Source organism: Bombyx mandarina, chromosome 20, assembly GCF_030267445.1.
Source record: "Bombyx mandarina strain Sakado chromosome 20, ASM3026744v2".
Taxonomy (NCBI): Eukaryota; Metazoa; Arthropoda; class Insecta; order Lepidoptera; family Bombycidae; genus Bombyx; species Bombyx mandarina.
Genome location: NC_143226.1, coordinates 7686576 through 7699750, shown reverse-complemented (window position 1 = coordinate 7699750; position 13175 = coordinate 7686576). Strand labels below are relative to the sequence as shown.

At 38.9% G+C, this 13175-nt stretch overlaps 2 protein-coding genes across 2 annotated transcripts; one reads left to right on the top strand and one right to left on the bottom strand.

Moving 5' to 3' along the window:
• Positions 1–1816: 1816 nt before the first annotated feature.
• On the top strand, positions 1817–9157 carry LOC114249455 (nucleolar protein 9). Its single transcript, XM_028183043.2, has 9 exons — positions 1817–2177; positions 2556–3068; positions 3344–3489; positions 4391–4638; positions 5299–5452; positions 6363–6491; positions 7200–7367; positions 8024–8179; positions 8905–9157. The coding sequence occupies exons 1-9, from the start codon at positions 1979–1981 to the stop codon at positions 9145–9147; spliced, it is 1956 nt and encodes a 651-aa protein (XP_028038844.2). The 5' UTR covers positions 1817–1978; the 3' UTR covers positions 9148–9157.
• An 810-nt stretch (positions 9158–9967) lies between these two features.
• Positions 9968–13161, bottom strand: LOC114249446 (uncharacterized). Its single transcript, XM_028183031.2, has 3 exons — positions 12964–13161; positions 10692–10848; positions 9968–10292 (listed from the first exon to the last, which is right to left on the bottom strand). The coding sequence occupies exons 1-3, from the start codon at positions 13153–13155 to the stop codon at positions 10093–10095; spliced, it is 549 nt and encodes a 182-aa protein (XP_028038832.2). The 5' UTR covers positions 13156–13161; the 3' UTR covers positions 9968–10092.
• Between the last annotated feature and the right edge of the window lie 14 nt (positions 13162–13175).

Here is a 13175-nt window from a genome sequence, read left to right as displayed (position 1 = left end):
CGACGGTGACTGGCTCCTGCGTGATCAGGATTCGGGGAGTAGTCAGCGGCGGCAACGATAAGGCGATTATCATGACGCATAGCCTTATCGAAGTACCGTTCCAACGCTGACTTCATGTATTTCTGGATAGATTCGAGGCCTAAGTCGTCGTGTAGGTCAACGTTCCTCACGAACCACGGAGCTCCGACGGCTAACCTGCAAAAGCGGGATTGTAGAGATTGGAGGGTGTCTATGTGTGTGCGGGACTTCTAACACGTGTGAATTGCACACATGTTATTTTTTTATTACTTAGATTGGTAGATGCGCTCATGGCTTAGCGAATAAAGTTATGTGGCTATCGGAGCTCATAGACATCAGCAACGTAAATACTGTCATCCACCTTGAGACACAAGTTCTAAATCTTAGTTTACGGTACAACGGCTACCCTACCCTTCAAGACGAAACGCATTACTAATTCATGGCAGATTTAAGCGAGGTGAGGGTGGAACCGGTGCGGGCTTACAAGACGCTCTACTACCCGTAGAGCCATTCAAGACTAGTATTTCAGTTTTTTATCCAAAATTCCTTTGAATTATGATATTCTGTTCCCGCAAAAAGCCAAAGATGCAGCCAATGAAATGAAGCGAAAATCTGTTTCATTATTTTAATTTTATTGCTGATTGGAGACAATAGAAAAATTACAGCTTTATGTATTTAAAGACTGAGCACATATTGAATAGCGACGTCAGTGTTCACGTTAGGCATACAAATGTCGCTTTCCGGGACAAGTACAATATCTTCCTCGCTTTCGTTTCATGTAATCCCTTCTTAAACTTAATCTTCAGCAAATAATCGGCAAGAATTGATACATTTAGTTATTTTTTTATAATATTAGCTTTCATACGTACATAATATATTTTTCCTACATAGTATGTATGTAATAGTAGTGATTATTGATCTGTATTGAAACAAATATATCACTGGTGGTAGGACCTCTTGTAAGTCCGCACGGGTAGGTACCACCACCCCGCCTATTTCTGCCGTGAAGCAGTAATGCGTTTCGGTTTGAAGGGTGGGGTAGCCGTTGTAACTATACTGAGACCTTAGAACTTATATCTCAAGGTGGGTGGCGCATTTACATTGTAGATGTCTATGGGCTCCAGTAACCACTTAACACCAGGTGGGCTGTGAGCTCGACCTCCCATCTGAGCAATAAAAAAAAAAAGATTTACTTTTTTGACGACTTATGATACTTTAAAATGATAGTGGGGCATACGAAAAACAAATTGTTTAATTCAAGAGTGATGAGATAGAAGTATAAATAAAGTACCGAAGTATTTATCAAAGCTCATGTTATAGAAATAGTTATTTGAAAAAAATAGATAATTTTTAGCGCGATTTTGGTGGGGTTTCTTAATTAGCAGAGCGCCATCTAGTAATATCTTAATGTAGGTACTATTTAAATAATAAAGCCGATACATTTATAGGTTTATAGGATTTTTCGTTCGGGTATCTATACCCATTTACAGCCAATTGTTCATAAAATTATTTTGAAATAAAAAGTATTTTAAAAATCGTAAGCCCAAAGTTACTTTTGTTCGCAGAGTAGTAAGTTAAGTTGAGAGAAGAGATATGTAAAAAGAATATTCGTTTTAAAAATTTGATATAAAAAAAAGTTTTTCAACTTTTTTTTCTTACTTATACTGATGATCTTGGGAGACCATATCAGCGTTATCGGGTGAGTAGGTGAGCTCACGGGGCTCAAACCTGAAGTTGTTGCTAACATGAACCCTAGCAATGTATGGTATGATGCCTTTGCCTTTCCGGTTGGAAAAATAGAACTGCTAAACATAACCTCGAAATTTAAAAACCATACTGCAATGTTTACATATTTTTACATTGGTAATGAAGAGTATTAAAGTAAGTAACATAATTATACTCGTTGATCAATAAGAGAAAAAACTCTGAAATTCAATTAGTTTTATTGATAAGATAAAACATGAGCGAAGAAACACAAGTTAATGATGAAAATAAAAAGAGAACGCGTAAGAAACGTAAGAATTTTCTTTCGAATGCCAAGAAATATGCCAAGAAAGGTCAAATGGGCAGGGGAACGAAAATGCCCGAGGAACTATACCAATATTTCGTTGGTATACTCGACGCTATAAAAAATGGAATTGAAAATCAAGAGGAAAGAAGTAAGTTTTATATAACTGGATTTCATTTGTTATTAAAATGTGGCCTAAAGACAGGACAATTTTTCTAGGGCTAGTACAAATAAGACCTAAACAAAATGTAAATGTACATAACCTGCAATCTGCCTTTTATGCCTATTCGAGTAACCCCAATGGGCTATACTAAATTTGCCAAACGAGTACGTGAACTCGCGGAGCTCTAACCTGCCTATTTATGCCTCGAGATAGTCGGTAATGAATATTGGTTTGATGGGTGGAACTGCCTTGATACAACAATACAAATATGGCTTAGACCACATGTTTGGTATGGTCTCAAGATACATTCACATTTCTAAGTTTTCCAGTAGTTATTTAATCTACATTTAGAAGATATGTTTTCAGATGTCCTTGTAAACAATGTGCTTGAGAGAACGAAGGATGAAGAAATTAATATAATTGGGAATCAGCTTGGATGTCGGGTAATCGAGCTTCTACTACCTTATGCATCCCCAGCAGACCTAGAACGGTTTATCAACGCCGTGACCCCTGAACTACGAAGACTCTGCTCTGATAATTTCTCTAGTCACGTCATAGAAACATTACTTAGAGTATCGTGTACACGTGCAACTGAGCATTTGCAGAATCTTGATGATTCTGAGGATTCTGATGAAATTCCTAAGAAGAAAGTTAAATTAGAGATTGTCTCTAAGTATAGTGATGAGCATGTAAAAACTTGTTCTGAATTTACGTTGAAGCTATGTAAATATGCACTTAATAATCTGGAGGATTTTGTTTGGGATAATTATGCTAATCATATATTGAGAAGTGCTTTGAAGTGTCTTAGTGGTATTGAGTTGCTGCCGGGTGAGAAGCCCAAAGTTAATCTCTTCAAAGAAACTGTTGGAGGAAAGAAAGGTACATATTTGCGAATAATAATAGGTTTTTAAGCTGTGATCAGAAAAACCGTTGAATTGAAACATACCCTGTAATTAGCTACCACTATCATACCTCTACTATAACTGCATAAGTGAAGACTAATTTGTAGAGTGGGATATCTTTACAAATAAGACTTCATCTCAAGTCTCAAGTGTCATAGCATCCTTCACATTGTGATGTCTATGAGCTTCAGTGAATGTATAAAACCTGGTGAGTGAATCCCTTTAGAGCTTTCAAATATGCATCTTCAACAGGTATACCGCCTCACATATCAAAGATGGCCTACAAGAATGTTCCTGATGAATACAAAGGTATAGTTAGAGAGTTTGCTGAGAGACTCTCCTCTTGGCCACAATTTAAGGATATGGGTTATCAAAATCTGACTTCAGCATTGTTACAGGTATGTATAGTTTTAATGGTTTATTGACAGTAAAATATTTTTATCAGAAAGACTCAAGATAGCCAATTCCAATAATCCTATTCCAAAATATGACAAAACATGCGACAAAGCACATGTAGTGTTTATAGCTCAGGATAGATTCATGTAGTTTGTAGGACATTCATCACTGCCACGTCAAGGATGTCTGTCTGATGGAGTTGTGGATGAAAACAATTTTTTGTCAATAGGCTTTCAGGGTGCACTACTGTTTTCTGCTTGATCAAAAACAGCCTACAGAGTTGAATTGCGACACATTGCCAACCAATTTTCATTACTTTAAACTCTATGAGGTATGTTAGGTGGTATGCTTCTAGGCCACATCGGACAGGGAGGCTGCCTCAAACAGGGCTTGGAGCTGGAGATAATCATTTTCTACACTGCTTCGAGGGCTATGTGTTAATGTGAATGGAGAAGAGCTCTCATGCTCTGCTCTCTATTATTTACCACCGATCTAATTAAAAGATAAAGACCACGATTTTTTTACAATATTAGGTTAATTTAGCAATCAAAGAATTCAGCTATTTTAACGGCCGTCTGGTGTAGTGGTACGTGACATGGTCACTACACAAGGGGGTCGCGGGTTCGAATCCCGCCAAGGGAAGATATTTGTATGATAAATATCAATGTCTTTTCCAGGGTTATGGATGTATATTAAATATATGTATGTGTATAATAAAAATCTTACATTTATATCCATTATCTGGTACCTGTAACACAAGTTCTTTACGAACTTATCACGGGACCAGTTAACGTGGCGTGATTGTTAGTAAATATGTATTAAAAAAAAAAAAAAAAAAAAGCTATAAATTTCTAACGCTTTTTATGCTTTGACTTAAGTAACCCATTTAAGTAAATTTTATAGGTTTTACTCTATGCAATAAAGAATGTGGATAAGAACTTAACCAAGAACATTTTAAAGAAACTTTTGAATGAAAGCTTTGCACCGGACGATTGGATCGCTAATGCTGATGATGAAAAAAACAAAGATTCTGATGAGAAAAAGGCCACTCTGAATGAGGATGATGATGAAAAGGTGGACCTTGCAATTGAATCTGGGGGTGTGGTGCAAAGGAATTTACCACCAGTATTTGATTCAGAGTCAGCTGTAAGGTAAAGTACATGTTATAAAGACATATGATGTGTATTTCTTAAGTGATTGATAAAATATGCATAGTATTTTTTCTATTTTCATGAGTAGTAATAGACATAATTAAAACAACCTCTATTTATTACATACCTAATATACTATACATTATCGGTATATATCTATTTATTGTATGTATATATATTTTCTAGAACAATGTATTGCCAATAGTACACTGCAATATACCTGCTATATCTTTATCTTTTCCTGAATTTTTGTAATTTAAATGGTCTTGAAAACGATTGAGAGTTTGGAAAGAATGTAAGCACAATAATAGGTTACTGGTGGTAGGACCTCTTGTGAATCCGCGCGGGTGGGTACCACCACCCTGCCTATTTCTGCCGTGAAGCAGTAATGCGTTTCGGTTTGAAGGGTGGGGCAGCCGGTGTAACTTATTTGAGACCTTAGAACTTATATCTCAAGGTGGTTGGCGCATTTACGTTGTGGATGTCTATGGGCTCCAGTAACCACTTAACACCAGGTGGGCTGTAAGCTCGTCCACCCATCTAAGCAATAAAAAAAAAACACATAGATTTAAACTGTAGAAGTGTATATAACTATAAAGTACTTTCCACTGGACCGGTTGAGACATTCTCGTTATATCATTTTATAAATAAAATTTATAGGTTGTTAGAAGCTGCATTGTTTGTGGCTAAAAAGAAGATGTATACCCAGATATACGCAAAGTGTTTCATCAACCGCCTCGGCCAACTCGCCACCATGCCCATGTTGAACTTCACCGTCCAGAGACTGATCGACAACTGTGATATTAAAGAGGAGGTGACCACTTTTTATTTTATTACTGAAAATTTAAAGAAAGCAGTAATGCGTTTCAGTTTAAAGGATAGGGCAGTCGTTGTAACTGTACTGAGACTTTAGAACTCATATCTCAAGGTAAGTGGCGCATTTACGTTGTAGATGTCTATGGACTCCAGTAACTCAAGTTTTTTTTGGGTTTTTTTTAATTTTTTTATTGCTTAGTTGGGAGTTCACGGCCCACCTGGTTTTAAGTGGTTACCGGAGCCCATAGACATTTACAACGTAAATGCCGCCACTTACCTTGAGATATGAGTTCTAAGGTCTCAGTGTAGTTACAACAGTTGTCCCACCCTTCAAACCGAAACGCATTACTGCTTCACGGCAGAAATAGGCACGGTGGTACCTTCCCGTGCGGACTCACAAGAGGTCCTACCACTAGTAAAAATTATAATTTTGTAATATCCATTCCGTTGTAACAGTACAGAAAGGCAACAGTTTTATTGTATACTAGCTGATCCGGTAGACTTCGTAGTGCCTAAATTGATAAATAAAAGACCTAAACTTTTGTATAAAATAAACTTAAAACAAAAAAAATGAATCCGTCCGACGGGGGAAACATCACATGTAAAACAAAATTGTAATTTTTATTTAATTCCGACCATTTTCATATTTATCTACCTTTTAAACCTTTTCTGGACTTCCACAAATAATTCAAGACCAAAATTAGCCAAATCGGTCCAGCCGTTCTCGAGTTTTAGCGAGACTAACGAACAGCAATTCATTTTTATATATTATATAGATTATTGTATTACAGTCCACCTTTTATTTCATAAGTCTATCATCACCGGTCTACCCCAGAGCAGTAGAGAACAGTGTATGCATGTGGTAAGAACTAATTTTACACGAAGGATTAACTGGATTTTGTTTTCAGTTTGAACCAATGTTTGATGAGCTGTCGGACAAGTTCGAGGCGCTGCTGGCCTGCGGGAACACCGGGGTGCTGGTGGCCCTCGCCAAAGCCTGCCTCAGGATCAAAGTGAAACAAATGCAGTTTGTTAATGTGAGTGAAGATAGATGAAGGATTCACTGGTGGTAGGACGTTATGTGAGTCCGCGCGGGTAGGTACCAACACCCTGCCTATTTCTGCCGTGGAGCAGTAATGCGTTTCGGTTTGAAGAGTGGGGCAGCCGTTCTAACTATACTTGAGACCTAAGAACTTATATCTCAAGGTGGGTGGCGCATTTACGTTGTAGATGTCTATGGGCTCCAGTAACTATTTAACACCAGTTGGGCTGTGAGCTCGTCCACCCATCTATGCAATAAGTAAATAAAACATTTTTTTCTTGAACGAAATTTTCAATCAGGTCAGAAAGTATTCTTGAGTGATAGGTTCATCTCTCTGGTTACTCTGGCATTTATTTATTTATTTCATTTACTTCAGATTTTGCATCCATATTATACTCATTAACATTTCATTTATACTAGAATTAAAAAAAATTATAACTACAATCTCGAACTAAAAAAAAAGCAATAATAATAAAAACAAAAAATCAAAATTAACATCAAAACTACCTTAACCTAAAGGCTGGTTTGGATCCAGAGTGCTCAATGTTCATGATCATAGGCGTCAATGGTTCATCCGACATATGTATGTTTGTTTGCATTTAAAGATTTTTTTTAATTATTAAATGCAATTGTGTTTAGTACTTTTATGCACACTATATACTTACAGACACGAGGAGGTAAATAGAGTTGTGTTTTTCCACAGACACTAGAGGCGGCATTGAAGTGTACAGAGGAGGGTAGGCAGAAATACTTCCCGATAGCTTGTCTCCGGCTGGTGCCGATTGACAGGATCGAGCTGGACAAGCTGGACCAGGAGTACTTCATTAACGTCCACGGATCGGTGATACTACAGACCATTCTAAATTTTCAGGTATGTCATTTTCAGGTTTTTTTTTATTACCCTTAGATGGGTGGACGAGCTCACAGCCCACCTGGCGTTAAGTAGTAGTAGTTTTATTTTTCCAAATGGAAAGGCAAAGGTATCGTACCGTACAGCCTAATCTTTTATATATATTTTTTTATGAAATATGATATTATGAAATGAAATGAAGATGATTAATTTGAGACATTAATCAACTAGGATTAAATTAAATGAAATGATATGCGATGATCTGGGATGAAGTATAATCTCGGTAAAATGGTGGTCATTTACTGATATTTTTTCAGTGGACTTTTTGCAGGATTGCGAGAAGTTACGCCCAACGGCTTTGTTTCATTTTCCCACATTTGTGCACTTTCACAGATATTATACACAGTTAATAAACCACCGTTATTACACATTTGAACCTGAAGAAACACTAAATAGACAAAACAAAACAAATCACACAACTTCACTCCTCGCGTTCCCGCCAAAAAGCTCTTAAGTGGTTACTGGAGCCCATAGACATTTTTTTTGGTATAATTTTTCCTTATTAGGAAAGACAAAGGGATCTAAGCCCATACAGCCTTGTCTGTTCGCCCATAGACATCTACAACGAACTCAACATCTCGTACTATCGACTGATTATTCCCTGTGCGTGTCCGCAGCGTCCGGGGCGGGCGGCGGGCGCGCTGCTGGAGTTGCCGGCGGAGCAGCTGCTGGTGGTGCTGCGCGACGCGAAGGGCTGCCACGTGGCGGACGCGCTCTGCACCGGACCCTTCGTCGGCGTCAAGGCTAGGGACAAACTCATTTGGAAGCTTAAAGTGAGTCTGGACTTGTGGAACTGCCTTAATATTTGTTTATGTGTCTAGCGTGCGTGTACAGCTGGTGGTCGTGCTAGGGGCAACAACGATTGACTTTTTTTTTATTGCCGTTGTTGGCAGACGAGCACACGGCCCACCTGATGGTTAGTAGTTACCGTCGCCCATGGACTTCAGCAATGCCAGGAGCAGAGCCAAGCCGCTGCCTACCGTTTAATACTCTCCATAAGCCTCGTTTGAAGACGTTTGACGTATAAATTACTGCGTACATTTACGTGTGACGTCATTTGAGGCCAAAATTGACAAATACATGACCATAATTGTAATGTTGTGCTCAATGTCCCGCGACTCAGTACAGGTTATCACCGCAGGCACCGCCTACCACCAGTGATTACGCAAATTATAATTTTGCGGGTTTAATTTTTATTACCCAATGTTATTCCTTCACCGTGGAAGTCAATCGTGAGCATTTGTTGAGTACGTATTTCATTAGAAAAATTGGTACTCGCCTGCGGGATTCGAGCACCGGTGCATCGCTCGATACGAATGCACCGGACGTCTTATCCGTTAGGCCACGACAATTAAAACATGGTAGACGGAGTGTTAGGTTTTATTGTCGTTACGGAATTTCTTGATTCGGTCGCCGCGCTCAAAGCCCGCGATAAAAGCTATGCAATAGCTCAAAACTGTGAGTGTACAGTTAGTCAGTTGTATGTGTCTGGTCGCAGGGAGGCTACCAGCAGCTGGCGCTGTCACAGCACGGCTCAAGGGCCTTCGAGCAAGTCTTCAGCGTCGCCTCCATGGAACAGAAACTCAAGATTATGTCGGAAATTTCCGAGAAGAGTAATCTACTAAACGGCTCTGCATACGGCCGCCTGATCGCCGACAAGCTCCACGTCGCCGCCTTCAAGACCTCGCAGAAGAAATGGGAGGAAGCCTGGAGGAAACGTTCTTGCGATATAAAGAGCTGATGGACTTCGATTAGTGTGTTTTATTTGGGTGAAGGGAGTTCGCGCTTCATCAGCCCGCCCTGCCTGCGCCGCGACACGTGATGTCTAGGGACCTCAAGGCGTGTGCCTCCTTTCGAGCTGAAATAATTTTTAAAAAAATGGAAAGCGCTTTTCCGTAACTTTAAATTTAGAAATATATTTTTTTAAGTTTTTTTTAAGTAGTTTAAGTAAATTAGTTTTAAAAACTGAATTTTTCATTAAAAAATGGTAGCGTTCTACGTTGACCGACTTCCAGCCTCGGCGATGGGGCCCGGTCGGGGTGAGGGGTCCGGGGAGGGGAACAAAAATCACTTCAATCCATAAAAATAAAACTGCAAAGAAATAATTTCTAATTTAATTATATTTATACATTTAAATATATACATTTAAGTTAAATATATAAATATATACATTTAAATAAATGGTGTCAATCGGAGCTGCACTGGCTCTTACGTTAACAACAATAAAAGCAAACCAAGAGTTGCATCATTTAAGATTTACGTCTAACTAATCTATAAAAAAATGAATTGCTGTTTGTTAGTCTCGCTAAAACTCGAGAACGGCTGGACCGATTTGGCTAATTTTGGTCTTGAATTATTTATGGAAGTCCAGAGAAGGTTTAAAAGGTTAATAAATATGAAAATGCTCGGAATTAAATAAAAATAACAATTTTGTTTTTCCTTTGATGTGTCCCCCGTCAGACGGATTCCTTTTGTTTGTTTTAAGTTTATTTTATACAAAAGTTTAGGTCTTTTATTTATCAATTTAGGCACTACGAAGTCTGCCGGATCAGCTAGTCGGGAAATAAATCCTTTTCTCGTATTAAACTTAGGAATGTATACATATGTACATATTAAAATTTTCAATTTTTTTTAATATACAATAGTTTCTAATGCCAGGGCTGTCACATGAATAAAATAAATATAATTAAAACCGTTCTTTTGCGTTGATTGTCTGCCCGAACCGCCTCTGTGGCTGCCCGTCGTAATGCATTGGGTCGATGGGGAACTGGCAGATGCCGTTGCAGCCCGCGGGCTCCTCTCCAGGCTTCAAACGACAAATCTTATCGCCGCACACATATTCGCCTTTCCTTAACATATGTTCTATACCGCCGCGTCTGTGAGGATCTGTCATTTGAAATACAGGGTGTTAGGAGACCGCTTCCGAAAACGAACACAGAGGATAGTACTAATGGTGGCTTATTGTTGGTAGGAACTCTTCTGAGTCCGCGCGGGTAGGTACCACCACCCTGCCTATTTTCTGCCGTGAAGCAGTAATGCGTTTCGGTTTGAAGGGTGAGGCAGCCGTTGTAACTATACTTGAGACCTTAGAACTTATATTTCAAGGTGGTTGGCGGCATTTACGTTGTAGATATTTATGGGCTCCAGTAACCGCTTAACACCAGGTGGGCTGTGAGCTCGTTCACCCATCTAAACAATAAAAAAAAAACGTTAAAACAAGACATGACCTAAAGGTCTTAGCTACCAGGTCATAAATCCTTTTTTTTTAAAACAATCGATGCTTACTCTGTCTTCCTTTGACGGGTGCATTGATTTGATGACGTTTCGGTCGCGACTGACCCATCACCTCGTCCCAAGGCGGACGATTGACCAGCCTCCGCTCCATGTTGATGGGGACCGAAGCTCCAAGCCACAGGATCACGCAGAGGACAGCGGCGAACAGCTGTAACGAGAGTTGTTGGCCTCAAATTATAGATGGCGCTGTAGTAAGATGCTAGGCGTTCTTAATTTGAATCAGATAATAATACTCAGAATAATACGCCCGTTGTTCTGGTATAGTGTGATGCGTGCGATTGGGCCCGTGTACACATCTCGTACTTTTTCAAATTAATTACGTATTTCATATGTTCGCGGAAGACTACCCGTAGAAAAAATAAAAGATAAAACGTTGTTAAATAAATAGATAGATAAAAAAATTAAACTACCTACTGGTATATAGTTGGGCGAACTTTGAGCCCGTCCGGGTAGGTGCCACGTTCCACGAATTTTTACCGTGGTGCAGTTATTGTTTCGATTGGTAGGACAGCTGCTATATAATACTGGACAAGATGTCTGCCTGATGGTGGTAGATCCTCTCGTGAGTCCGTACGGGTAGGTACCGCCGCCCTGCCTATTTCTGCCGTGATGAAGCAGTAATGCGTTTCGGTTTGGAGGGCGGGGCAGCCGTTGTAACTATACTGAGATTTTAGAACTTATATCTCAAGGTGGGTGGCGCATTTACGTTGTAGATGTCTATGGGCTCCGGTAACCACATAACACCAGGTGGGCTGCGAGCTCGTCCACCCAACTATGCAATAAAAAATATATAAAACTTTTTTTAAATATTTAACATTTAAATATAAAACTCAATAGAGTGCTCCATCTTTGGATAGAAAGCATGGAGCGCCAACACATTCAGTTCATTGTTAGAAATTCAAATTCAGACAAAATATGAGAACAAATAAATACTGATAACAAACCCGTTAAATTTGTTATAAACTGTTTGTTGATTTAATGAAAGCGAACTATATGGATCATAATTTGCGTTTTAAGCTATGGCATAGCTTTTGTCGCGGGCTTTGAGTGCGGCGACTGAATCAAGAAATTTCGTAACGAAAATAAAACCTGACACCCGCCCACTCCGCCTACCATCTAGCTCTCGTTCAACACATTCACACGTGGCGCTGATGTAGTGTTTGTGAATAAGCGCGTGGCGTGACGTCGCACTGCATGCGCATCATGATAAGTCTGCCCATCTCTCTCTCGCACAGTCTAGCTTATGAGTGTGAAGGGGGCAGTTCATGTTTTATTTGTGTTAATGTTTATAGACATAGCGTGGTCTTATTTTATTATTGCTTTAATATTAAATTATTATTGTCTAATTATAATTGCATAAGTTGATAAAAAATGGTATGCAATAGCTTTACCGCGGCAGCAGCAGTCCCAGAGTGCCACACGTTTTTAATATTAAAATGAATGCAATTTAAAATGCTGTGTGCACGCTACGTCTGCGCGACATATCGTTTTAGCTGTGTAAATTGATTTATGGTATGATTAAATAAAAAAATATATGAAATATGAGCAAAACACACCGCGTAGGCTAATATTTAATTTTAATAATCCAATTTTTAAGACATTAAGAAAAAAATTGTACCTTAGAGTTTTAGTCAATACATATTCATTAACCTACATAAATTATCTCGTGGTAGAGTCTTCAAAAAGCCATTCTCTTTGCCATTTTGGGCTGTGCTGTGACTTTCGTTATATATAATAAATATGTGGGCTTATTGGAAGGCAGGTTGCGCGCCATCTATCGTTCAATTATGGTACGTAGCAGATAATTTCTCTGAAGTAGGAAAACTACCCCAACGTTACAGACGACGTCTGTACATAGAGGTCAAGGACACAAACATGTATTTTTCGATTTAATACTAGATTAGTGGATTTAATGTAAAATTAAAGGATCAAAAATGAAAAAGAAACAAGAAGTAACTCCAGACAGTTGAACTGTAACGTCGACTTTCTTGAAGCTTCAAAAATCATTGGTATCCGCAAAAAAAATAGATTTCAAAGTACCGAACTACCTCATTATCTACGTATTAAACATAGCATTTACGGTTTTAAATCGAAACCTCAAAGCTATTCTTTCCTGTTCCTTCATCGTGGAAGGTGTACATTCATTAACATAACGGTTTTACCGTGAATAACAAGCAGGTATTTAGTCTGTGACCAACCATTTGAATCAATTAATAATAAATCAAAAACTATTAGAGACTAATAAACACGGTAGGTACGTTACCATTAACTTCATTGTTAGTGAGACGTGCGCGCAGCTCCTAGTGTTGATCACAACTGGTTCTCCTTGCTGAATTAAAACAAAACGCTGTTTGGTCGTTCCGTACTCATTCTGAGTCATGTCCACTAAAACATACCGGCACTTAGCGAGCTTGTTTATGTCTAGTCTAGCCGGAGAAGTTGTGGGATCCTTCATTCTTATCGAAAGTCCATTTT

Coding starts and splice junctions, on each gene's coding strand:
- LOC114249455 (XM_028183043.2), top strand. CDS start 1,979: ATGAGCGAAGAAACACAAGTTAATGATGAAAATAAAAAGAGAACGCGT. Junction 3,069..3,343: donor AACTGTTGGAGGAAAGAAAG/GTACATATTTGC, acceptor CATCTTCAACAG/GTATACCGCCTCACATATCA. Junction 8,180..8,904: donor AACTCATTTGGAAGCTTAAA/GTGAGTCTGGAC, acceptor GTCTGGTCGCAG/GGAGGCTACCAGCAGCTGGC.
- LOC114249446 (XM_028183031.2), bottom strand. CDS start 13,155: ATGAAGGATCCCACAACTTCTCCGGCTAGACTAGACATAAACAAGCTC. Junction 10,849..12,963: donor CACTAACAATGAAGTTAATG/GTAACGTACCTA, acceptor CTCTCGTTACAG/CTGTTCGCCGCTGTCCTCTG. Junction 10,293..10,691: donor ACCCGTCAAAGGAAGACAGA/GTAAGCATCGAT, acceptor TTCAAATGACAG/ATCCTCACAGACGCGGCGGT.